The sequence below is a fragment of the Polistes fuscatus genome, unplaced genomic scaffold, assembly GCF_010416935.1.
Source record: "Polistes fuscatus isolate 324 unplaced genomic scaffold, CU_Pfus_HIC Scaffold8, whole genome shotgun sequence".
In the NCBI taxonomy this organism is placed as follows: domain Eukaryota; kingdom Metazoa; phylum Arthropoda; class Insecta; order Hymenoptera; family Vespidae; genus Polistes; species Polistes fuscatus.
The window spans coordinates 5,688,406-5,716,260 of NW_025113162.1; the positions used below are offsets into that span (position 1 = coordinate 5,688,406).

At 39.3% G+C, this 27,855-nt stretch overlaps 1 protein-coding gene and 1 long non-coding RNA gene across 6 annotated transcripts in view; both read right to left on the reverse strand.

The window, feature by feature from the left end:
• Positions 1 to 402: 402 nt before the first annotated feature.
• Positions 403 to 27,855, reverse strand: part of LOC122524912 — a 65,021-nt gene continuing 37,568 nt past the window's right edge. For 2 of the 5 annotated variants that reach the window (XM_043647432.1, XM_043647431.1), the window contains exons 5-12: positions 4,342 to 4,536; positions 4,013 to 4,154; positions 3,645 to 3,862; positions 3,224 to 3,546; positions 1,536 to 3,059; positions 1,278 to 1,437; positions 971 to 1,139; positions 403 to 860 (exon numbers count right to left, since the gene is read on the reverse strand). In XM_043647432.1, coding sequence (XP_043503367.1) covers positions 674 to 860; positions 971 to 1,139; positions 1,278 to 1,437; positions 1,536 to 3,059; positions 3,224 to 3,546; positions 3,645 to 3,862; positions 4,013 to 4,154; positions 4,342 to 4,536 — 2,918 coding nt within the window. In that variant the 3' untranslated portion in view covers positions 403 to 673. The remainder of the gene's footprint in view (positions 861 to 970; positions 1,140 to 1,277; positions 1,438 to 1,535; positions 3,060 to 3,223; positions 3,547 to 3,644; positions 3,863 to 4,012; positions 4,155 to 4,341; positions 4,537 to 27,855) is intronic. The other 3 variants (XM_043647433.1, XM_043647435.1, XM_043647434.1) reach the window with 3 other exon arrangements.
• Positions 23,845 to 27,855, reverse strand: part of LOC122524915 — a 28,542-nt gene continuing 24,531 nt past the window's right edge. The window contains exon 3 of the long non-coding RNA XR_006305669.1: positions 23,845 to 23,883. This is a non-coding gene — a long non-coding RNA (uncharacterized LOC122524915). The remainder of the gene's footprint in view (positions 23,884 to 27,855) is intronic.

Consider the following 27,855-nt stretch of genomic DNA (forward strand, 5'->3'; position numbering starts at 1 on the left):
AAAGATATCGGGAAGATATCGAAGATATTTATATACATATTTACATATGTATATATATGTCAATTATGCGTGCAATTGTACGTATGATTTAATAATCGGACGTCATTCATTAACCTTTTTTTTTGAATCTTGGAAATGATCGTTCGATCGACGCGAAATCTAAAAACGGATATTATATCGTCTGTTGTATTTTTTCTTTTTTTTTTCCTTACGAATGATTCATCATGATCTCATTATTAATTAATTGTATCATTATCATTTCATGCTTCTTAGATATAAACTACGCATACGATCATTCATATAAATTAAATATTCATAAGTTATAAAAAAAGATTGAACGTTAATTAAAAAAAAAAATTAAAATTAAAAAGAAAACGTTCTGGGATATAATTGTAAGAATTATGTATAGAAAAAGTATACTCGTAGAAAAATATCAACAAAGTTAATACGATTAAAAGCAATCAGGATTTGAGTAAAAAGAATAAAAAAAAATTGATGATTTAATAAAAGTTGTATGAATGAGGAAGAAAAATTGTGAGATCAGGAAGAATCGCTCGGTACGACGTCGTCATTAAGCTTGAAGGGAGACACCTGCGGTCAGTTTCAATGTGGCTTGCAAACTTTGTGCATTCCATTGGTTCCTATTTGAAGAAGTATCTTATAGGAATTCGAGTCATCCAGGATTCTTCGCGAGTTTTTTCGCGCGATAATCGTAAACACGCCGACAGAAGAGTACCATGTCCGACGGTACCGGTATCGGTGGTTGCCGATTTTTTCTCGGATATACTTGGTCCCCTGGTGGAACTATTAAACCGGGACTCTCCAAACCCTCCTCGATTCTTCGCAAATCCTTGCGGTAGCTTGAAAAGAAAAAAAAAATAAAATAAAATAACACAAAGACTTGAAATTTGCAATTCAAAACTAATAAAGATATTAAACTTTGACATTGTTATTAATTAATAAAACTTACCGACAATACTCGTTAAACGTTAGAATATAACACTTGTCTTCTATGCAAGCGACACTGTTAGCATCTTTGTGACGAGAAGCAAACACTTCGTCTTCGGTGTCGCATTGCGTACGTCCCTGTTCCGTATGTTCCGGCCTGTAGTACCACAGTAATGAAAACATCATCTCCCCTGGAAAGATAAAACATTCTTTTATATCTGCCAACTCGATGAATAAGACGACGACGAAGGAGGGAGGGAGGGTGGGAGAGAGAGAGATAGATAGATAGATACAGAGAAGGGGGGGATAAAATATTCAGAGTAATTTACCGTCGTCTGGATTTTCCCAAAGCGCAGCTATCTTTGCAACGAACGGCAAATCGGCCTTCCTTGGTCCACTCTTGAGTAAAACGCAGTCTCTGGGTTTCAGGACATCACCGCTTTCGTGCTTCATACTAGTATAACACCGACGTATTGCCGACTCCTCGTTCTACAAATACATATATGATAGAAGTTTAGGATCGAGTAAAAATTATTGATATTTTCTTCTTTTTTACCTATCTTATATAATATGTATTATTTAATTACCGTTAAATAAACTTTGGCTTCAAAAGCATCACCCTCCCAACTCCAGCCGTTGCTCCATTTCGGCTTTAAAAATGTTTTTCTAGTCAAGGATAAATGTTCGCTCCCTCCTAAATTGTCCTCGATTTTCGAGGTTACTCTCTTTACGCTAGACTTTTTCGTACTCTTTCGTTTCTTCTTAATCAAAGCTGGTTTTTTCGAATCTTCGCTAGCCTCGCCACCACCAGCCTTAGCTTTGGTCGTCGCTTCGTTTTTCTTCGAACTATCTTTCGATTTAGTATCTTGCCCCTTAGATTTAGTCTCCTGTGATTTATTACCCTTGCTTCTACTTCTCGATTTGACGTCTTGCGTTTTACCCTTAGTAGTCTTTTCAGATTTACCCTTGCTCTGACTGATCTTCGTAACTATCTTTGACAATTTTTCAAACTCCTTGGCTAAACTCAACTTTTTACCAACCTTTTTCAAAATATTAGTAGCCTTGTTCTTTTTATTATTATCCGACTTATCGTTAGACTTTGATTTGCGATCTTTTTTCTGGGTCATTTGCAAGCTCTGTTGTATAACCTTGTCGATGGTCTCCATGATGGAAGTATCGGTAGCAGGTGATTTTGAATTACTGGTGACGCTGTTACTACTCGCCGTTTGTTTCGTACTCTTTGATTTTTTCATAGCAGATTCGGAACTATTCGGAGTCTCGGCTTTACGTTTCTGCCCTTGTTGATGACTCTGACTCTCCTTCTTGGCTTGTTTCTTTTTCGGAAGGCACGCTTCGACGATACCGTCCACCTTATCGAGTAGCGGGGGTGGTTCGATAGGTGCTATTATCACTTTACTCGTATTATCGTTATTATTAACGGTTAGATCTTGCGTCGAGCCAACCGAGAGAGTCCTCTTGCTAACTTTTCGTTTCTTTCTACCATCCGACAAGCTGTCCAAGGATAATTTTCGTTTCGTTACTTTCTGACACTTTGGTTGTTCTCCCTCCTCAACTTCTTCCTCCTCCTCCTCTTCTTCTTCTTCTTCTTCCTCTTGCACCGGTAATACCTTTTCGACGACCTCTTCCTTATCTTCGACCGTTTCTTGAACGGTCGGTTCATAATCCGGTTTTTTCCAATTCTCGTTGCCTATCACGACGACGTCGTTGAGCTCTTCTTTAACGTCGGGATCAGCGTCGAGCTTATCGTCGATCAGTAAAATACCGGAATCCTTGTCAATCTCCAATATAGCCATTCTACTCTCCTTCATGCACTGCTCGCACTTCATGATATCGCACTTATAGTCAGACTCACATTTAACGTTACAATTCGCCGCGCAACCCAAATTATCCCCGATCTCGACGCTGCATGATTCGCACTTAACGTTATTGTTCTCGAGCTTAAATTCGTGAAACTTGCTGCTCGGACAGTTCCCAACCGTGAGCTTTTCGCTCGGCGAGAGTGTCTCCATCTTGACCTCGCAAGTGGACGTGCAGCCGTGTTTCTGACAGGCACACTTTCTCAACTTGTCCTCGGCGCGATTCTTCTCGTCCTAAGAGAAATTGAGAAAAAAAAAAAAAAAAAAGAACAAAAATAGAAGATTAAGTTATTTCTCTCTAAAAGAAAAACAAAAAACAGAAGATAAATAAGATGATAATAAAATCATAAATCAGGAAGACAAAAAGAAAAAAAAAGAAAAGAGACAAGAACATTTACCTTGCTCCTGCAGTCAGAGTTCTGAGAACGATTATGACCACCGACGATATTATGAGTCGGTGGAACAGCCGGTTGGTTCTGATTGAGGTTGCGTAAAGTGTTGAGTTGGACACGATCCGTATCCCAGGCATTGGCACCATGAGGTGGCGCTAGCCCGGCTAGCCCCCTCGCTGGTGAGGGCGGACCTACCAAAGCACTGGGCGGCAATGACAGACCGGGCCCCGATACCACTGGCGCTCCCTTACCATTACCAATAAGGGGCCCAGTATCCACGTTTTTTGGACATGACTGCATCGGGCACGGACAACCCTGGAAGGCTGCGTCTATGAGAATATAAAATGGACGTCGGTGTTTAATAAAACGTAGCTAATGAAAAATAAAAATTCGTCGAAGAACTTCATTAAAGAAAAACAATACTTACGGTCTACGAAAGGTCTTCCCTGAGAATGAAGATATGCTGGATTAGCCGGAGGTGGTGGTGGTGGGTAGCCCCCGTAATACGGGGGCAAGGGATACTCTCCGGGTGGCGGTGGCGGTGGTTGATAGTCGACGACTCCAGGACCACCAGCCGTGCCTCCACCTCCCGGTCCTCCGCCTCCGCCAGACTCCTGATACCCATAGTACTGCCTACAAAGAAATCTTTTTACAGAATGCAAGAAAAGTGCTCTCGATAGAACGGCCCTATTCGCATTATGGGGGACGGGGCCAGGGGCGGGGGCGGGGCTTGTTCTTAAGTGCGTCGTCAGGTTTACCCTTATTCGAAAATATATTCGAAAATATCATTCTTACCTTCTGTATGTTGGGGCGTACTTGTAGTACGGTGGAGGATGAGCGTGAGGGTGGGTGTACGTAGGTGGATAACAGAGATCTTGATATTGAGGTGGCGTGCTATAATAGGAAGGGCAATATGCTCTATAAAAGCCTCCTCCACCTGGAACATACAACAAGAGGAAGGGATTCGCTTGAGAGATCGTAAAATAAGATAGACCTAGATAAGAGACGGCAACGACGATATCCTTCGGTATTGCTACGACTCTTTCTCTCTCTCTTTATCTCTCTTTCTGTGCTTTGATTTTAGTTGAGATAGATAAATCAGATTTGTCAGGAATAAAACGGACCTGGAATATCCACTGTATAGGAATATCTGAATGCACCTGTACTACTCGTGCCACCGGAAGTCGTCGATGTTGCGACCAAATCGTCCGAGCCTTCGGAATTTTGTGGAGGCGTAGGAGTTGGTTCCGGTGGTGGGCCCTTAACCGGAGGTAATGTTGGCGGGTGCTGTATCAGTGGTCCAGCCGGCTGATAATACCCTAAAAACAAATCAAATAAATGATCAATCGATCGAGTGATTTATCGGTAAATGATTAAAAAAGGTTATGAAACAAAAGAAATGTAAGTTCGAATCTAGGATATGATCTCGTTGTAAACTTATGGCTTAAATAAAGTTTCGAGTTAAACGAAACCTGGCTTTCTCCTCGTGAGTAGTAGTAGTAGTAATAGTAGTATAATAGTAGTAGTAATAGTAGTAGTAGTAGTAGGACCGTCGTTACGGTGACGTGCATATCGATTATCCGAAAGATCGTCCGCCATTTACTTCGCCCAATCGCGATTCCGCTTATGTAGGTTAAACTCGCGCATATATATACATATAGATATATCCCTGTGTATGTACATCTATACACACATACATACACACACAGTTATATAGATGACACGCGTTCGTGGAAAGCCGCGTGTTCTTGCACGCTCTTATGCGTGAAGGGGGAAAAAAGAGGAGGGGAAAATATATGCATATATATTCCTGCCCACGAGGATACATTAAACGAAGGTGTATATATATATATATATATACATATTAGCAAGCAAACGCGAATGTGCGTTTCAAGATTATAAGAGTAATCCAAAATCAATGGTCGAATTATAATCGTTGATACTTTACTTGCGTAGGATCTCGTTTAAAATAGGACACCAAGTATGCATCACGCACCGAAGGACGTTCGAGTATGAGAAAAAGAGAGGGAAAAAGAGTAAAACGGTCGATGGGCGCAGCAAGCAAGCAAGCAAGCAAGCAAGCCAAGCAAGTAGCAGCATCCAACACAGCATAGAAATCTGTTTCTCTCGATGAACCGTAGTGCAGTAGCTCTCGCGAGCAGAACGAGAGGCAAGTAATGAAGTTTCGCGACGAGGCCAAAGTGAATGAAGGGTACAACACCAGGATAGTGGGGCTTTCACGAATATATACAATCTACTATGTATCCTTAGTCGGACAGGACCGTAAACGATCGAGGATAAAGGCGGCCGTGTGTCCTTAAGGACGGTTTTGCTGAAAAATCTTTGCGAGAAACGACGTTTTATCGTCTTCGATGTCTCGTCTCGTCCCGTCCCGTCCCGTCCCCGTTTCCGTCCCCGTCCCAGTCTCGTTTCATGCCTTGGTAGTACCACCACCTTCTTGCCGGTCGTTGCTGCTACCGTTTTCGAACTCGAATTGACCTTCGTGATCCGATTTTTATCTCTCACGACGTTCTTCTCGCTTCGCCAGCACTGAAGAAGGAAAAGAGAGAAATCCTTTCGTTTCTTCTTTGTTACGTTGGAAAAGAATATGGATACGGTTCGAAGGATTTTCTACTACACCTCCTCCTACTACTCGTCGTGGTTCGTCGTGTCCATGGATCAAATCGAGAGCAATCTGTGGTTTGAAGATTTCTTTCTTTCTTTCTTTTTATTTTAAATCTTCATTCTTGTTTTTCTTCCATTTTCATTCTCAAAGGGTGCGAATAAGATTTATTTTAATCGTATCACAAAGAGTATCTTCTCAAAGATGTGCGAACGATAAAATTCACGATCCTTTTCATTTTTCTTCCTGTTTTTTACGTGAGATAAAAATATAGAGAAAGAAAAATGTCAGGGAAAAGAGAACAACCAATTTGAGGAGAAGGACACGTATCGCGAGAGTCCTTCCTACCAGTTATATGTTCATTCATTGGAAAATATATTCCCCCGAATATTCGTGGATAAAAAGGCAACGAAAAGTTCCATTTCTTTTTCGTACCTTTCCCCCATATACCTTTCCCTGTCGTCGCGACGATCCGATCCAAAGTAGAACGCGCGCGCGTGCTCGTTGCAAACCTCGCGAAGCAAGAAGATATTTTAAGGTCGACGTATTGGGATGTCTCAGGGACGTTCTTATACGTCCTCGTCTATGTCCGTTGTCGTCGTCGCGTAAGAGTTTGTGATCTATTAAGGTCGTTCGCTACGGAGGCTCGTAAAAATATTTTCAACCTACAAGGTAAATACATATATATCTATATATATATGTATGTATATTTATATACATGTAGTATATGCACGAACGAACAAACGAATGAACGAATGAACTAGCTAACGAATGATGGAACAGGCAAGGACAGGGGACAACTAACGAAACGGTGGCAGCAGAGCTATTAAATACGTCTATTAAATATCTCACTCGTTTCACTAAACTCCCAATGTAGCAGCAAACGTGAGAACGTAATCTTTCGTACGAGGAAAGGTCACGTAAAGCTTTTCAGGACTCCTCTTCTCCGGTGGAAAGTTCAACGAGGATGGTCGTTGTTGGAACGCAATGAACAATGCCAGAAAACAGCCTTCCCATATATATACTCTACGTTTACAACGTGTAATACATACATATACTCAAATTGTATACGACTCTAAATATATATGTACGTAAGTATGTGTGTCACACATTTTGATCTAGGTCTATAGATGGTAGTGTGACGAGTGTATCGGTGGAAACCATGGACACGACAAATGGGTCACTGTCCGACACCGTTCGAGAGAGAGAGAGAGAGAGAGAGAGAATGAGAGACACGACCCATCGATCTAATGGCACGGAACATGGAAGATGATGATAAACGCTAGACACCGGTCCGTTTCACGTTTATCTTTTCTTTTCTTTTCTTTTCTCTCCTTTCAACAAAAGCTAACAGACAACATATTTGTACCATGATTCTCGGAGTTCTTTTCCCTAAAGCCAATGAATTTTACAGAACGGTCAAACGAACACTTTTGTTACCTACATTTTTTTCTTCCTTTCTCTCTCTCTCTCTCTTTCTTTCTTTTATCTTTTGTGATTTATAATAAGGGAAAAAACCGTATACTACAGTTAACGTTAGTTTTCCAACAGTATTATATCCATATTGATGAAAGGCTCAGAAAAAGAAGGTAACCTTCGATCGAGGAAACATAAAAATTCGCGCGTTCGCGTTTAATATTGATTATGAATATTAATTAGATAAAGCTTATCTAGTGACATGATAAAAAGCAGCCTAAGAAAACTAGCCGTTTCAGTTTCTCTCCTTCCCCTCCACCCACCCTCCCCCCTACTCCTTTCTCTCCTTCTTTCATTTTTTCGTTCGTTCTTTCGCTATTTCTTTCGTTTCTTCCTTCCTTCATTCGTACGTTCGTTCGTTCTTTCGTTCTTTGATTTGTTCAGGAGAAAGAGAGAAGACAGTGGGTGCCGACTCTATTCCTATCTGTGGTCTATGCTTGGTACGCTACGGTACTACTACTACTCGTTTTATCTTCGTATATCGCAGGCAAAAGTCTCGGAACGAACGGCGTTCGTAGCCTAGAGAAGTCAAGGACCCGAGCACGAAGGTGCCTTGCCGCAATGTGCCGGTGTCGTTGACTCAGAATAGAATCGAGAGAGTCTGACACTCTCTCTCAATGGCGCGTTTCACGCTTTGCTCTCTCTCCCTCTCCCTCTCTCTCTCTCTCTGTGTTTCTCTTTGTCTTTGTCTTTTTCATTCTCGTTAGAAAATCCTGTGACATCTAAGGATACGCCGATTGATCACGAAACGTCCATCAAATTTAACTAGAAATTCTCAACATTTCTAATTTATATCTCTACAGATACCCCATTGATTCGAATAGATTCGATCGGCTTTTTCAGATAATTCCTGAGAAGAAAAGAAAAAGAAAAAGAAAAAGAAAAATCAAAGAAAAGTAATAAAAAAGCATTGAAAATCGTGAAAACTAGCAAGAAAAGAAAGCTCTTGACGTTTAAGAGTCATCACCGAAAAATCCAAAAACCCTTGGCCCTTCTTCTCTTGCTCCCTGCTGATGGGTTGATTCGATCTTGTTACGGTCGTTCTTTTTCCTCCCCCACCATCCACCCTTCTTTTTTGTTCTTTCTTTTTGTGTGTATATAGTTGGACATGCACACGTTGAAGAGAACGGTTGAAATTTTGCTAAAACGACCCTTGCTTCCTGAATTGAACAGTGGGAGATGGAGGAAACGAGAAAAAGAGAAAGAGAGAGAGAGAGGGAAGGTGGAAGTTTCACGGTACGGGCAGAAATTGAACTCGCTTGGATGTTTGCCCAACGACGAAGAAGACCGAACGGTTGTTACCTTTCTCTTCTTCTTCTCTCTCTCTCTCTCTCTCTTTCATTCTTTCCTTTTTTCTTTCTCTTTCAAAGTCCACGAAGAATTATTCGTAAACTTTTCGAAGCTTCTTGACATTTTGCAAATCCTTTTAAGATAATTGCCTCGTGAAACGTAACTATCTTTTCTCTCTCTCTCTCTCTCTCTCTATCTATCTATCTATCTATCTCTTTTAAGAATAAGAAGAAAATGATTAATCGAACGACGATCGTACTCAATAAATAAATCAATCTCCGTGGAAGAGAGAATTCTACCTACTACTACTACTACTACTACTACTACGATGGAATAATAAATATACTTTCTGTATAAAATCGGTGAGAGCATTCGACGAAGAAAAAAGAACGATAATATGCTCCCTTTTCCCGAGCATATTCTTTTTCAGCCAATCACTTCTCCCCCACCCCTCTCCCTCCTCTCACCATCCCTTCAGCCCTTTGAAGAAGAAAGATAAAAAAAATATTATTATCGATTCGATAGAAATTAATAAATTATTATCAGCCTAGCAAAAGGAAGAGGAGGAGGAGGAGGAGACGGAAAGTTAAACTCTGTTCAGGTTTCTTTCTCGGCTTCTTATGTTCGAGTAAACAATAATTCATTCGACAAGAGGACAACGAATAAGAAATAGAAGAAAAACAAGAAGAAGAAGAAGAAGTAGTGGTCTGATAATATCGGCCCGGACACGAGCTCAAAGTGATTTACATTATTTATATAGGAGGTTCTGTCTCTCTCTCTCTCTTTTTCTCTCTTTATGTCTATCTCTCTCTCTCTCTCTCTCGGCATGCTGCTATGCGCTAGTCCTGGGTTTAATCACGCTGGCACAAACGGCCGTCGGTAATTGATTCTTATACGGTATCGGCGCGATACGGGGTGGCTTGGAATGCAAGATCGGCGCCATAGTACAACACACCGCCTAGTATTATCGTTCCGACAGCTTTGCCGATGTTTACTCGCGCGTCTCTTTTGTAACCTATCTACTATAAGCTTGAGATTCTAAAGAACCACTTTGTTTCTTCCTTCCTACCTTCATTCCTTCCTTCCTACCTTCCTTCCTTCCTTCCTATCTACTATATACTTCACTTACTTTTATTCTCTTCTTATTAATTTTGTTACATTTGCCTTATAGAGTATAACAAAGAAATAAAAACGACCTCTTCCTCTCTGTTCTACCTGTCAACTCGTATAGCTAGGAAAAATTTAACTTACAAATTGGCTCAACTTGATCTATATATATATCTACGTGTATTTATATAAAGAGAAGGAGGTCTATTTGGAACACGGAGTATGCTGCAAAAAGGATCGAAACCGTCGATTATGTATAAATACACTTTGTTCTTTATAAGAGTAGGTAATAGTAATAGTAATAGTAGTAGTAGTAGTAGTAGTAGTAGTAGTACTAAGTACAAAGTCGACGTTTAGAGCCGTTTAACGAGCACCATAAGCAAGAGCATATCGAAGGCAGGAAGGCAAGCAAGCAAGCAAGCAAGCAGACAGACAAGCAAGCAAGCAAGCAAGCAGGCATCCTCACCTTCGGTGAGGGTGTGCACACGAGCCTTTTTTTAACGTACGGTATGCGAGAGCCAACACCGATACGCTCGGTGGCACGCAACTTTGTTAATCCATAACCGTCGGCGTGTCATCGTTGTTCACCGGCTGTCCGTCGTCCCTGTGCTAAATACGAAAGCAGCGTACGAAAGAGGACTCGAAGAAAACAGCAAGAAAATTTCCTAAACCCTCCTCTTTCGCACAAAAGAAGAAAATAACTTATCGTATCACCACCACCTATTTTTGTCTCATATACAACCTATCATCATCATGATCATCATAATTTTTCACATATTTTATATCCATCTCTTTTTCACACCACCTACTATTATTATTATTACTACTCCGTTCTATATATTCTTATCTTCTATTATTCACTATATTTATCTTTATCATTCTCCTCCACCCTGTAAAATAGACAAAGTTGAAGAAATCTGTGAAAAGCTTATACGATGATAAAAAGTACGATGGGGGTGGTATTTCTCTATGTTTTCGGTATCGAAGCGTGACTATGTTCTATGAAATGTGTATACACATCGTCGACAGGAATGTTGTGTTATATTACGTGCACTATGCAAGAGCAATCCCTTTTCCTTTTCTCTTTTCTTTTCTTTTCTTTTCTTTTGAGAAAAGTCCTACATCTTCTCGCACGCGATAAAGAGAGAGAGAGAGAGAGACAAGATTCAAAAATAAACATTCTTTATTTCGTGATTTACTATCTAGTTAAACTTTTGTTCTACTTTTTCATCCACAACCTATATATATCTTTCTCTTTATCTCAATGGTGATCTAATAAAACAATACTTAATGATTCGTACAATGAACGGATGGACGAAGGAGATCGAAATTACCATGGATGCGTGCGTGCTTCTTCTTCTTTTTTTTCTTTAACGTGTGTATTCCGTTCGTTTAATCGTAACGTATCGTTCGTCAAGGTTTCTAAACGACCTCGACCGAGTATCGTACGTCTCGTCTCGATTTTCTCTATATATATTTAAAAAAAAAAGAAAAAAAAAAGAAAATCCCCATTCCCTCCCGTCCCATAACACCCTACCCTATCCCATCCCATCTCATACATCCCCAGCTCCTCCCCTCTCACCCCTTCCCCCTACTCCACCCCACCCCACCCCTACTCTACCCTACCCTTTCGCTTCCCAACACGTACATTTGAAGCAAGCGCACGTGCTATACGTCCACGTTACCGAGGAGGAACGAAACGATCCGAGGGACGGGCTATCCGTCACGATGAAGATGAAGAGAGCAAAGGAGAAAACGGGCAAATCAAAGTCAAGATCGTTTAATAGCTAAATCCTATCGGATTTAGAAGCTATGCGTTTATCATTTGTACCGGTTAATATGACCATTGGCTAAATTTGCCAATCAGAAACATTTATATTATGATTTGTTTTGTTCGTTTTGTTCTGTTCTTTTTTATATTAATATTTAATTGTTATTTTATTACTTTATTTATTTGATATTATAATTACTTTATAATGTTTGTTTTATTAGCCCAAGTGTCGTTAACCATCGGACACACTTAGATATTTTACGAACAAATCTTTCGTATTATCAACGAAATTCAAAAGTGTCATTGACATTTAATTTTGAAGTTGTACTAGATAATATTTTAACGATCTGAAAATAGATAAATAAAAGATTCTTCTTTTTATTCGCATGATTTAAACGCAACAAATGGTTTATACAATAACAGTAACAACAATAAAATAACTAGTAAATAATCTCATATATTCTCTTTCAATAAATTTAAAATTCGAAATTCTCTCTTTGATCAGGAATGTATTAGTTATGTGTTTGACTTGTAATAACAAACACTGTTCCAATTTCAATGGGAAAAAGTTAATATTGGGAATTTATGTTTAGCAAAAGATAAACATGGCGAATCTTTACGCGAAAACATATATAATACCATATAAGTTTAAGCTACATAACGCTGCTACCGCGTCGGTAAAAAGAAAAGAGATGCAAAAAAGGAAAGAAAGGAAAGAAAAGAAAAGAAAACAACACAACACAACACAACACAACACGCTTCACGCTACGTTATTTACTCTTTCACGCATGGTACAAACGCGTGTAACACGCCTATCCATAGTTTTCATTCGTCCGCTGGTGAAAATATCGCGCGTCGGTTAAATCCCTCTTCTTTTTTCGCGCGAGCATAACAAAAGGGAAAGGGAAAGGGAAAGGGAAAACAAAAAGGAAGAAAAAGAAAATAATAGTAGTAGTAGTAGTAGTAGAAGAAGAAGAAGAAGAAAAATAGGGAATAATAAAACGACAGGTTGTTGCAACTCGTATGTTGCATTTCTGCATAGACGATCGCACGCGTGCACCAATCACAACCCCCACCAACCAAAACCACCAATTCAACACATACATACACACACACACACACGGAACGCGGGATGAGCATTTTGTGGCTCCGCCGAAAAAAATGTGAAAAGAAGTGAAATAAAATGGGTGGAAAAATAGAAAGAACAAAAAGAAAATGAATAAAAAGGAAGGAAGGAAGGAAGGAAGGAAGGAAGGAAGGAGAACAAAAAAATAAAAGATTCTTCGCGAAAATTGCTCAACCGTAACAACGCACTCTCTCTCTCTCTCTCTTCTCTCTCTCTCCCGATGATAAAGAGAGTACGAGTGCGAGCCTCTCGCGATATTATGCACCTTCAAAAAGTTCGTCCAACGACGCGTAAAATCCGGAATAATGAGAGAGTGATCCACACACACACACACAAACACACACACGGGACTTCCCAGTTAATTCGTTCTGCTAACTACTCCTTTCCTGTTTCTCTTCCTAATCCGAAGGAAATAAAAAAACAAATCGAAAAGAAAAAAAAAAAAAAAAGAAAAGAAGTAAACTAAAAGCACAAAATCCTACAGCAAGCCAACTCTTGTCGTCATATGGATCGATTAAAACGAGACAACTTATATCTATTATAACAAAGTTTAACTCGAACTTTCTCTCCTTCTCTTTCTCTCTCTCTCTCTTTCTCTCTCTTTCTCTCAGAGATAACGTTTGTTAGGAGAGGTCGGTCGGTAGAATCCGAAGCAACCGTTCCAAGCTCGTTCAAAACTTGTATAATGATCGTTTCGCCAAGTGGTGAACGTAAAAGGTTAACGTCAACGAGTTGGAGACTACGAAAAAGGACGTTAATAACGTTAGCCGAGTTTTAGGTACGTTAAGCTCCTTGTATCGTCTCGTTAATCTCTTGTTTCTTTTTGTCTTCTTTTTTTTTTTTGATTGACTTTTATTCAACTAATCGAATCGAGACGCGATCGATCGGAAATACCAGAAAAGATCAAAAGAATTGATTGGAGTAAATAATTAATATTCACTATGAACAAAAAAAAACCCCTTCCGGTTCTATAAAGAGATCCAAGTTGTCCAGAATTGCATTCGTTCAGCAACATTATATACATATAGATAGGTTTCCGTGTGGGTGTATTATAAAATAAGTACTTTGGTTTGCTTGGTCGGGTTTGTAACCGTTGATATCGTCGTCGTCGTAGTTAACACCTGCTTTCGTGGCTTTCCACCGTGCGATCTTGGTACAAAAAGATATACTACAACACCGGCGCCGGATTAAGTGCCACGCGTCGAGACATGGGTGACAGCGTGACACCGCCATTACTAGGACTCGTACTTCGTTACTAGGCCAACCACCACCACACATACCTAACTTAAGTAAGTAAAATATATATATACACCATACTCTAACCATTTCCTTTCGCACCAGTGACCATGTACCAATCTATATAATCGATATAGTCAAGCAAGAGATAAAACCAAAATAAGACACTGAAGAAGAAAAAGAAGAAGAAGAAGAAGAATATTTGGAATAAGCTACGATAAAACGAAGAAAAAAAAAGAAAAGAAAAGAAAGAAGGGAAGGAAGGAAACTAGTTTGGTTGAAAACTAACATTGATACATTGACACCACCGTAGGATTTGTGCCGTTACTAGGCCAACTCCTCTCTGCACGCTCTATTTTCACCGTTGAGCACACGTTTAATGCACGCCGCCGCTGTTGTTGTTCCTCTTCGTTCGGCCATTCGTTCGCTCATTCGCTCACTCGCAAGTAGTTAACTCTTTCGTCCGTCCCGTCCGTTCACCATCACATGGACCGGGACAAGTACACCGAAGAGAGAAATAATACGCGGGACCACGCCTCTCGGTTGCACGAACTACTTCTTCTCCCTCTTACGTCTAACTAACTCTTTGAGAAAAAAAAATAAATAGAGAGGTAGACAAGGAGAAGGAGAAGGAGAAGGAGCAGGAGAAGGAGAAGGAGGAAAAAGGCTTTCGAATTTCCTTCTTTCGAGTCTTCTTCTTCTTCTTCTTCTTCTTCTTCTTGGATCTACGCTTCGTGGAGCTCGAACGTTTTTCGACCGGAACAGGGAACGTCCTACGCGTCTACTACTACTACTACTACTACTACTACTATTATTACTACTACAAGATCGAAACCGGATTACTCACTCACGTTTCCTTGCCCTCGCCATTTTTGTTCTTCCCTTTTATTATTATTTTTCTCGTAATCTATTTACTTTAGTTTCCTTATATCTATTTCCAATATATTTCGATAATATTCCAGATCAAATAGCAATTTGTTAAATGCCGATTCTAATCTATTAGAATAAATCATCATCTCTTTATTGGAAGTTAGTTTTTCTTATCGTTTAATGGAATCTAAGTAAGATTTCTCATTATCCCTTTACTTTTATCGCAACTACGGATGATTTCCGACGAACAGAAGTTGCTTGAATTTTCGGATTGGGAGATTGCGATTAAAACAAGCCTGCCTCTCTCTCTCTCTCTCTCTCTCTTTCTCTCTCTTTCCATCCAACTTTCCGATCGTATGGAATAATCGATGGCCTTGCCGTTCCTCGGACAAGCTTTTGCACTTACAGATTCGACCAAGCCGAAGTCGCGAGACGTTTTATTCACCGTCAAAAGGTAGCATGTAAATCCGCGAATTCTTTAATCTCTCTCTCTCTCTCTCTCTTTCTCTCTCTATCTCTCTCTCTCTCTCCGCGGTGATTTCTTCAATGATCTTTTAACTGTAGTCAAAGAAACCACGAAAAGAGTAGTATTCTTTTAAACGATATTCCCATGGCAGTCGGCCAAAATTCTCCCGTATCGCACATTTATTTTCGAATTTTCAGAGAAATGCATGTCAATGCAAGAACCTATAAAGATAGAAAGAGAGAGAGGGAAAGTCTCGTAGATTAAAAAATCGAGAAGGTCCATTAAATTTCTATAAAATTTCTTTGGCAGGTTTCCAATCGGTAACCACCGACACGCTAGGGAATCCAAAATACCTATATTAAAAAAAACGTGCATACCTTTTGGGGTGGTATCGGGTGGAAGGAACGAAAGTCGATTTATAAAATACATACGTTATAATATTAATTCGTATATTGGTCCTTAATGGAATTGAATTCGAACTAGAGTACTAGTTTTGAATACGAAAAGATGTGTGGATAGGGGGAGGAGGAGGAGGAGGAGGCCTCAAATTATTGCCCACGTTCGAAAAGTTCACAGAGACTTTTAATTAAATTCTATATTTATACATACGTGTATATATATATATATACGTTGATGCACGGGAGAAAAATATGCAGTATATTCAAAATTGCATTAGCGAATTATTGAAGGGGGAAAAAAAAAGGAGGAACTATTATTACTATTAATTCATTATCATTGATTTTGAATAATATTCGTGATTAATCAACGAAGATTAATGAAATAATCGAAGACAAACGACGACATTAATTGGTGAATGATATCGAGTGGAAAGAAGAGAAAGGAAAGGAGACAATTTTTAGTAAGGTGTCCCGTAAGACGAAACTCTCGAGCGATTAAGGTTATTCGGTTGTCGGTCGACGCCAATGCCTGAAAGCAGGTCGAGTTGCATTATTCTCACAGCTCGTTACTATCACGTACCGACTCGAAATCGTAGTAGCTTCGTCGACACGCCGCCGACGAGACGTTACTTCGATGGGAAACTTTTATTCGATGAAATTATTCGATGCTTCTACACTACTTCACCCACCACCACCTCTTTCCCCTCATCCTTTCTGCACGGCAATGCGAGCCGAGGACTTCCTGCCGGAGGAGTACAACGAAACTCCGTAGAAAACGGAATAACAGACGGTTATTCGATGATCTTCAAAAAAGAGAGACGTCTCGATAACATTCTTATTGAAATTGAATTTTCGTTGACTACTCGAAAAGAATTCCAGTTAGAGGAGCTCCCTTTTTCGGTAATCCTGTCAAATTTACAATATCTTTCGAAAAAGAAAAAGAAGAAGAGGATTTCTATGAAGGGAATATGATCGTACGAAAGTAATGGTGTTGATGGTGGTTGTAGTAATAATATTAGTAATAATCAAAAGTAATCGCGAGGATCTCTCGGATACTAGGATCTAGTAGTATCTCTCGATGATCATCATCCCGAAGATTTTGCGAGTATGTGGTAAATGGCAGACGTAGAGAGAAAATTTCGAGCCGTAACCAGAAATGGCTATGACTACTGCGAAATTACGAGGTGCTGGTTAGAAGAGGAATAGAGAAAGAGAGAAGATGAGGTAGCGTAGGAGCGTGCAAATGAATTTTCCAATGTCCTACGAAAGCCTTGGTGGATCTGTAACACAGAGTGTCGTCTTTCTACGAACATCACCAAAGCTAAGTAGTAGTAGTAGGAGATAGAGAGTACTAGTAGGCAAAAGTAAAGCTCGCGTACAGCTCGTAGAACGAAGGCAAGAGCAAATCTCCTCCGATTAAGGTTACTCGAGTTGGTGGCTGACGCCAATGGCGCAAAGCGGGTCGCTACATTATTCTTACTGCTCATTTCTACCATGTTGCGGGCTCCGTAACACAGCGACAAGACTATACGGTACCTTCGCGCGAACACACGCACACACATATATACATATACATATATATATGTATAATGTACCCACTACTCTCTCATACATACCCATACACGCAACCCATCTTGCGGCTTTGTCGTCCAATCCTCGACCAATATATGGTTAGCAGTTCTTCTCATCGCGAGAACATCGAATAAACGAAAATCTTTTTCGAGGACAACTCCTCCTCGTTGCGTTTAACCTTTCCTACCTTTTCTTAAAACGCGGAGGTGGCGAATATATCCACACGACGCTCGCGCACGTACTCGATCTGAAATTCCTTAATTGGCTCAACAGAAAGATTCCTCTCTCTCTCTCTTTCTGTTTACCGAACTCTACCTACCTCGTTGGTATGTTCACCAAAATTCGAACGTACGTACGTACGTACGTCTGGCTTCTACGAGGTGAAAGTAACCGATTCGTGAGAAGTTGTTAAAATTTCTAAAGAATGAGAGAAAAAAATAAATACGAGCATACTATCGATAAGCTTTGATAATACCCACAATCGAAAGATTACAATATTCGTTTGTTATATTATTTTGACTTTTAAATAAAGCTCGAATATAAAGTTAAGAAGGTATGACAAACGTCAATGGTCTTTCTCTTTCGTCGTATATGTTTCCGGATTAAATGTTAACAAAGCCGCAAGATAGCGTCCGTTCGGTCGACGTATAATGTAAAAATCGATATGTATCGAAAGGTTGAGAGCGTTATCGTGGAAAACGGATTAACGTCAATGTTACTACGATACGATACGATACGATACGATACGATACCTCGGCGAATCGAAGACGAGAGCCATCGGATATGATCTAATTGCTTCGTCCCGTGAATTCGAGTTAGTATACGTGAACCGAGGGTATCTATGGTTATACTATAATACTATATGGTGTGCTGGTTATTGGTGGTATCATATATATATCGTGCAACGCTAACGAAAGATTAAATCGCGCGCGCGGAAAGCGCGAGAGGCTAAATTTATGACGCGAACTACGAAGAGACGACCACGGTGAGAAAGAGAAGTAGAAGTACAAGTAGAAGTAGAAGAAGGTATATATACGTGAACGAGCATACACATCCGGGGATGTTTTAGAGTGGTGGAGGGGGAAAAAGATTTATCGGTGCTATGAATTATCAAAGTGATGTACCTACATCGCCATGGATTCCAAGGAACGCGAATACGAGTTCCTTTCGTGTTGGAAAAGATCGGACATTTGCCGTACCATAAGAGATGCAATCGTATGTTAGGAAGAGATGATGATCTCTCAACCCTCCCCTTCCTCCTCCTCCACCGTTAGATCGTTACGGGCTGTGGTGATTTTTGTCTAACAAATTGGCGTTAATTGCAACAACAATTTATAGGATTTGATCGTGTTAGAACGTTAATTGTATGTTAACACGAATATGCCATACCACGAGATTATTACGCTTATTTTATAGAACATTTGTTTGAAAAACTTGACACCGTAATCCATTTTTCATATATATATAATATGTGTATGTAAAAGAACATGGAAGATAAAATCTTGATCGACTAATTAGATGTTCTTTTTTCCTCAATCCATTTCAGTTCGTCGAGTTTAACTTGTCAAAGTTCGATCAAAATCTTGAACAAGTATAAGAGGAGTATGAAAAAGAGGTCTATCCGGATCCCCAGGTATGAAACAAAAAGACCGTCTGGTACTACTAATTAATGCCGGTGGATTGGAAAGGATAAGATGAAAAAGTGTAAGGAAGGCGTCACTATCACCGGCAAATAATGTTGTGTCCTGGAAGAGAGGGGTTTCGAAAGAAGAAAAAGAAGAAGAAGAAGACGAAGAAGAAGAGGGAGGGAGGGGGGTAGGGCAGTGCGTGTTCAAAAGCCGCGACTAAAAATACTAATTCTATTTCGAGACCCAGGCGGAAGGTCAAGGCGTGCTAGAAACGGCCAGTAACGCGACGAGGAAATATGTATATATCTTAGTAAGAACCAACCTTCCATTGAATTGTTCGTAAAGTGTTCATGAAGATTTAAATGATACTTAGAAATACTTATTTGACGAGTACCAAGAAGAAGAAATCAAAATAAATAGAGAAAAAGAGGATAATAATTATAAAGATCTTTAAACTGGTTAGAAGTTAGATCTAGCTAGACGGAAACATCATTTTCCAATGATAACCGAACGATGAAAAAGATGAAAAAAACGATAGCAAAGGATAAGGAATCCCCCTCTGATATAACGTGTATCCTTCTTTCCCCTACGTGTATGTATCTTTCGATCTAAAAGATGTCTTTTAGAAGCTTCTTAAACGACCACTTCCTTAGACTAGTTTGCTTTGAGACTTTGAGAGAGCGTACTACTCTTACTTGTCCGCATATCCTCCTCCCCACATCCTCCTCCTTCTCCTATTCTTCTTCTTACCTATTGAATTATTCGACTTTAAAAATACGAATTCTATCGAAAGATCAATCCCTCGACTAGAGGGCTTGGAAAAAGTATTATTAAAACCGTAGAATTTTTCTTTTAGACGTATGTTCTTCATTCAAATACGAAAAATCTCACGTGAGCAGTAGGATGGATATCAGAATACGAGTTTCAGAATAGGGAAATATATCTGTTATGGCAATCGAACGAATATCGCTATTACCAGCAAGCTGACTAGCACGAGCAGCAGCTACCATCAATTTATACGCACCTGAGATACGAAAGAATATCGGCGGCTGTCCGTCCGTCCGTCCGTACGTACGTCTGTCCGATCCTGGCAAGCTAACGCAAGCTTCGCTACTTTCTCCGGTGAAATGCCAACGAGTTAGGCACTACGTGAGAGATTAACCGAGCATGTGCACCAAGTTATACTCACTCTCTATCTATCTCTATCTATCTCTATCTCTATCTCTCTCTTTCTCTTTCTTGTTCGTGCTATAGCTAGCTAGCAAGCTCCTGTTCCTGCCGGTGGTAATCAAACCGAGTTCTCCTCTTTTCCCTCTCCCTTTCCCTCTCTCTCTCTCTCTTTTTTCTCTCATCCTTCTGCGCTAAGTAAACCGTACCGGTTTCCCGTATAACGAGAAACTCTAGCGTAGCCGACTTCATTCGGCGAAACGACATGTCGACGGTGATACATAACCGAACACGAACACCACCACCACCGCAGCACCAGCAACCACCACCACCACCACCATCATCATCGCCATCGCCATCAGCACCTCTACCACCTTCCTACTAATTTTAGCCGCCCCTTCGTAATTGCTACGTAATAAAGACCCTTTAAGTCGTTCATATACGCGCGTAAGTCCTACGATGAAGAACTTATATCTATCTTCTTTTATCTACGATTAAATTCCGTATTTCTAATAAAATAATATATAAAAAATAATGTAATGTAATATAAGGATATAAGGAAAGTACCACGGTGTAAGATCACGCGATTTTCGTAATACTATTGAAAAGAGAAAAAAAAAGAAAAAGATAAGAGGAAAAATTCTTGGAGGAATAAAATTGTCTTGTTGTCTTAAAGCAAACTAACTATGAAAAGAATAATGAGAGAAATCAATGTTTCTTACATATATATATATAGATATGTAAATACGAGGAAGAAAAAATAAAGAGAAACAGAAAGTTAATGATTGATTCCTTCGAGTTGAGTGAGCAATCTGTTGAACGAAGAAGAAGTCCTATCGAAGAAAAAAAAAAGAAAAGAAAAGAATAAAAAAAGAAAGAAAGGAAAAAAGGATCGAATTCGAAAGGAAAGGTAAAACGATTGTGAAAGGTGCGATCCAGGGTTTTCCCTATCGCATACAAAAGAGAGAGAAAGAGAACATGGACAAGGTGAAATCGTCGACGTTCCAACGGCAGCACTAAATCACCGTTAAGTGTCAGCTCGTCCCCAAGGTTAATTGATGAGGGAGGGCTAATTACAGGCGATGCTTGACCGCTCGCACGCGAAATTACGGAGAATTTGTTAAGATGTTTTTACAAAAGGCCCGCATTCCGGTCTCGAGCGTTCTCGCATTAGGCGAGAAGCATCCAGCTGCTTCTGCTTCTGCTGGCTGCAGTTGCTGTTGCTGTTACTGCTGCTTCTTGTGTTGCTTGCTGGTCTGCTTGCTTGCCTGCCTGTTTGCTTCTACCTTTTGCCTGTGGTTTCTTCCTTTTCTTCCTTCTTTCCTCCTCCTCCTCCTCCTCCTCCTTCTCATCCTCTTCTTCTTCTTCTTCTTCTTCTCTCATTCGCTCGATTCCTTCTCTCTTTTTCCTCGTGAGAGGATCCTGAAGGATCCAGCTCGCGAGAGAAACTCCGAACGTCAAACATTTTCTTCTCGCGTTCTTCTCGGAAATCCTTGACCTGAGATTCCTTATAACTTCTTCTTCTTCTTTCTTCTTCCTTCCTCCATCCTCCTCCTCTTTCTTTACTCTCCTCTTCTCCTCTTCTCTTCTTCTCTTCTACATTACCATCGGCTGACTGTCCATGCCAAACTGATTCAAACTTTACTTCTTTTACTAACTCCTCGATTATTTTCTTTCGTTTATTATATTTACTGAGAAAAGTATCCTCATTAGCTTATCTACATTTTGAATTTTGATTTATAATGAAATAAAAATACTAGACATTCTCCTACGTTGAGTTAATTTAAGGTGTACGACGATATGATATACTTTAACGAAGCTTCCTACTACTACAGCAGTAAGATTCTTTTTCCAACATCGATCTACCTGCTGCTCGTGAAAGTCTCGAGAAACGAGGAAACTTTCTTCTCCAGTCATGAATCGCACCGATTTCAAAAGGAGAAAAGCCAATGCTAGACTAACCAACCAAACAACCAAGCCAACTAAGCCAACCACCTATCGTGCTTCGAAATATCTCACAAAAATCCTATCAATTTTCCAAAAGCAAATCAGTGATCCAAACTTCATTCAAGAATTGGATTAGAAAACATAAATAGAAAGAGAAACAGATAGATAGATAGAGAAAGAGAGAGAGTGAGAGAGACAGAAAGATAATTAAGATGCTGTGAATCAGACAACTTAACGAAGAGCTTATCGTTTCCCCCATGGCCCATTAGTCGAAATCTAATATCCCAATTATGAAATTAGCCCCGGTAGAGAACAGGACGTGTACGATGCAGGGAACGTTGTTGCAACTAACCCAAGGACGGAAAGAGAAGAAGAAAGAGGAGAATGAGAAGAAGAAAAAGTTAAAGGAGGACTAAAAACCTCTGGCATTCTGCCACGTCCTTCCAACCGAAAGTCGACAGTACGGGACCTCTTAAACTCGCTTTCGTGCCTGATACTTTATACGTTTTGTCTCGCACGTACTAACATACATATATATATATATACCTATAAGAGAGAGAGAGAAAGATAGATACATACGTACGTACATATCCACCGAAAGTCTCTCTCCTCTTTCGTACATTATTACCGGGGAGTGAGTTCGCGACGAGAGGAATTTATAGAACGCAAGGATTTCCTCCGGCGAATGAGCCACCCGACGTGTATGCGTATATGATCAATTCAAACGAAATATTATATTTTCTATTCATTTTTCCATATCAGACTTTCTATCCTTCTTCTTCTTCTTCTTCTTGTTTTCATCAATCAAGCAACGTCGAAGATATGGAAAAAGAAAGAAAGATAAAGAAAAGAGAGAAAAGAAAAAAGAAAATGAATCAGAATCGGAAAAGAACTGTTACGAGAAACACGGCATAAGAGAAAAAGAAAGAAAGAAAGAGGGAGGGGATAAAAAAAAAGGAAAAAACAAGAAGAATAAAGGAAGAAAAACGGGGATATTAAAACGCGAGAAGGACTCGCTGAGCTTTCATGGATACCGCAAAGCGTAATGAAAAGGCTCGATGCGACGCACGTTGCGGTTGTCGCGTTCAACGTAAACGTGCTCGACCAAAACGTAGTAGGAACACGACTACAAGTATTATCTATGTAACCGTATGTATCTGTATATAAATATATGTGAGTATGTACACATACTGTGTACGTACACATACGTGAGAACGTTCGCCGCGATGACGTTAGGGTCAGCTAAAGATCGTAAATCAAGGTCAAGCTGCAGTGAAGCTTTCAAACGAATACATTTGAAACGTTTACGCAGTTTTGCTTCACCTTGCAGAATATTAGAAAAATATTGTTCTTTCGATTATATATATTTTATATATATATATTTGGTGTCTTTTATTCATTTTACCTCTGAGCAAGTAGGCTGCTAACATCATGTCCTTGAGCTGCGGCAGATAGAGGCCATTGAGTAAACCATGGTTCAAGTAGTTCATGCTCGGATTGGAATTGTAGTTCAAGCCTGGAGCAAGATGATGGTTCAGCTGATGCAGGTTCGTCAGATGACAGGGATGGCTTAGTCCGTGATTCGGGATTTGGCTTTCACCGAGCAGCTCGCAAATCTTACAACGATTCTTCGTCATCTTTCTTTTTCTTTTACTTTTTCTTCTTCTTCTTCTTCTTCTGCTTCTTCTTCTTCTTAGTACTTTGAAACGAGAGACTTCAACTTGGGATCCGCACTTCTCTCGACAACTTTCGTACTTGCTTTCGAATGTATGAACACGTAGTATGTGTAGTAAGTATACGGATATATACACTCGAGCTGTTTTCGTGAGGTTTTTTCAATGTCCTTCTCGCAAATGCGTAGTACGTAATAAAATATATATATATATATATATGTGTGTGTGTGTTTATGTGTATGTCTATATATATATATATATTGAAATTTTCTTAGAGGATCCGTTGGCCGTATTCTCTTCTTTTTTTAGTCCTTGTCTAAAAGCAAGAAGAAAGAAAGACATTTTTTGGGAACTAGCCCGAAATTGTTTGATATCGTGATATATAATAGACCGTGAACTGATTAAAAGGAATTTCGAAGCGTGCCAAATGACAAGCTCGAGGAAGACAAGTCGCTTTCTCTCTCTCTTTCCCCTTCCCCCCTCTTTCTCTCTGTCTCTCGAGTATTAATTACAGCCAACACAGCAACAATTTTCGCGATACCGTGAATAATCTGTCGAGTCTCGTAGATATTCTAGCATATACGTAATATACCTATGTACCTACAACCGATCGCGAACTATGATTGTGAGAGAGTCAATAGATCGTGATACGATTTCCAACTCCTCTACCTCTACCTCTACCTCTACCTTCCCCCCCACTCCTGTCCCTCCCCCCATCTCTATATCTCTTTCACGCGTTATCGCATTACGACTTATCAGTAAAATACCTGGCGATCTGACCACTCTTTTCCTACTTCATACGCGAGCCCTCCCTCCCTCCCTCCCCCCTCCCTCCCTCCTCCGCCTCCTCCCCCTTCCCCCTTTCCCCCTCTATACTATCATTTCTCTTTCGATTCGATAACTCGTTTCGTTTCGATTTTAAAACTAGATAATTCGAGAACGCTTAACAATTCTTTTTTTTTTTCTTTTTTGGAATAAATTGCAATATTTTTATTTCTACGATCTCTCTCTTTCTCTCTCTCTCTCTCTCCCTCTCTCTCTTTCTGTTCGTTTTTATTATTAAAGTAGAATTATTTTCGTTAGGATGAAACAAAATTTCGTTCGCCACGTTTCCTATTCGCAATTATAAAAATCATCCCCATCGAGAATCAATGCGAGTATGACTTTTTCTACGCCATACGCAAACTTCTACACTTCTCGACTTCATAATAGGTTTTTTACGCAACTTTTTCGTTATTATGTCGAACTAGATAATTCAAAAATGTTTGAAAACAAACTTTTCTTATCTAACATCTTTTCGAATAAATTTCAAGTAACATTTTAATTTATTCAATCTCTCTGTCTCTGTCTCTGCGTCTGTCTCTCTCTCTCTCTTATTCTCTTTTCTTATTTAATATTAAGATTAAATTACCATCGTTACGACTTAAACAATATTTTGTTTCCACGTTTTCTACTCGCAATTATAAAAATCATCATCCTTCATCGAGAATCAATGTGAGCCCTATTTTCCTCCTTTCTACACCATACACAAACTTTGACTACATTTCTATCGTTACTATTCCGATTGTATAAAGCGTTTCATTTCAATTTCTGACTGCCTATCATTCGGGGAAATGTTTGTAATATATATTTTATTCATAGGCAACATCTTTTTACGGGCTATATATACATATCAAACAAAAATTTGCGTTAATAAAATGAAATTACCATCAATACAATGGGAACACAATTTTCCTTCCAAGTTTCCAACTCGCAATTATAAAAAATCATCCCTATCGAGAATCAACGTGAACCCTTCTCTCCTCCCTCTCCGTCCCTTCCCCCCCCCCAATCTTCCTCCATTAAAACTAACGATTCTCTCTCGCTTATTGTTATTTTCTTCCCACTCGTGAAAACTCGACGATTCTTAAGCCACAAGGCTTCCTCCTCCTTCTTTTCCTCCTCCTCCTCTTCCTCCTCCACCTCCTCTCCTTTCTTTATTTTCCTTCTGAGAAACAACGCTTCTTCTTATCGAGAATAACTTCTCGCGTTAAGTTGGAATATCGTGTCTGAGAATTTGCTTTAAAAGCCTATCGCTAAACGATTCGGTTGATCGCTTTGCTACGATTTACTACTCGAAAATAAAACGTTACATACGTACGACGTACATGCATACTTACATGCATACTTACATCCATCCATCCATACATACATACATACATACACACGTAGTACTTATTTGCTCAAGCAGGTGTAACGAAAAAGAAGAAATAAAAAAGAAAGAAAGAGAGATAAACAGAGAGTATGGTTGATCGAAAAATATTTGCCTAGCGTATATAACGCGAGACGCGCTTTATCAAAAGAAAAAAAGAAAAAAAAAATGAAAAGAAATAAAAGGAGGAAAAAATACTCATCGCACGTAGAAAATGAATGACGTATAAGTTGAGAGAGAGAGAGAGATCAAAATCCAATTACAAAAGAGTCTCATTACTTTTATTTTTCTTGACAACGGACTACTACCTCCTCCTACTACTACTACTACTACTATCACTACTATACTACAACTATTACTTCTATTATTAAACATCACTATGTTCTGATAAAAGCGTACTAACGCGTTATTTGCATAATTAGACGTTTTATCGAGGTAAGACAAAAGGTAAACGTTGACTCGTTTCGATGTTACTTTACTTATGACTTCTTAGATAAAATGAAAATAATAGTAATAAAAAAGGAAAGAAAACAGATGATAGACTAACTGGCTAAGGGTTTGATATAAAGGGTGAAGGGGTGGAAGGGGGGAATCGGTTCTAGTACTCATGTAACATAAACCTGTACTATATACATTACAAATTATTATACAGCAACTATAAACATTCGAAACTTACAAATTAAAGTTTCTTTTCTTATCACTGATCGTTTCGCTTGATTCTGTATAAACAAAAGCGACTACTACCTACTACTACTACTACTATGATGAGGAGGAGGATGACTGCGACGACGATGACGACGGATTAAAAATAAAAAAATGAAAAAAATGTAGCAGCTAGAAAGTGGGAGCACGTGAAACGGTTAACTCAGCAACCGAGATAAGCAGCCTCTTATCCACCCTCTTCTCTCTACCTTTTACTTCCCTTTTTTTTGCTTCTTCTTTCTTTCTTTCTTTCTTTCTTTATTTCTCTCTCTCTCTCTTTCTTTCTTTTTCTTTCTTTCCTCTAACTCTAACGAAGAAAAATCACGCACGAGTTCGAGATGACAAAGTGTTATTATCATTCTGGTTGGTTTTTTTTTCCTTTTATTTTTTTTTTATTTTTTGTGGAGGGGAGGTGAGTATTTTTTTGCTTATATCTTATTTCGAACGGTAACGAGGAATGTGACTGATATTATAATACTCGAAAAAGAAAATTTCATTTCGAACGAAAATATCTAACGGACGTTCTCTAAATATCACTAGAATACTGATCGACAAAATTTTGAACGTGTAAAAAGAAAAGAAATGTCACAGATACGTTATAGTAAATAGCAAAATTCGTGCGAAAGGGAACAAGAAGAGAGAACATTAAACTCGCCGAGGAGAGAAATTAACTTCATAAACTTTCCACGCTAGATTTCTCTCTCTCTCTCTCTCTCTCTTAATCTCTTTCTCAAAGACAATATTCTTTGTCTCTCTCTCTCTCTCTTTCTCGTAGATCGAAAACATACGAGTTCACGTTCACGGATGAAGAAAAAGAGAAAGAGAATTTTCTTCGTTTGACGCGTTAACCGTAAATGAGTCGTGTTAGTAATAAAAGTTCTCTCTCTCTCTCTCTCTCGATCGATGTGCCCACACTAGCTCGTGAGAAAATAATTTTCTTGTTTCTCGAACAATGCGACTATCGAAAGTTAATAGAGGAGAGAGTGAATGATAAAAAAGAGAGAGATATATAAAGAAAGATAGTATATGTATATATATATAGAATTGCCTGGCAAACGTCGTTGGATCAATTAACGTAAAACGAACGAACGAACGAACGAACGAACGAATAAAGCTTTGACTGAATTATCGAATAGTCTACTCGCACAAGAGTCAATTGATAAACATAGCTAATAAGTAACAGTCACTCGTTTGAGAACGTTGTTCTATTCATTCGATTCAATAATTCCGAGTAAAATTCCGAAATTTCACCTTCGAATTTTCCACAAGTTGGAAAGAATATTTTGATAATCATCTCGCATGAAAAATAAGTTAACCAAATGGAATGTAATAAAGTTGAAATAATTTATAGATCATGAGTCGATCATTTTTCGAGGTTGTCAGCATTCCTTTGAC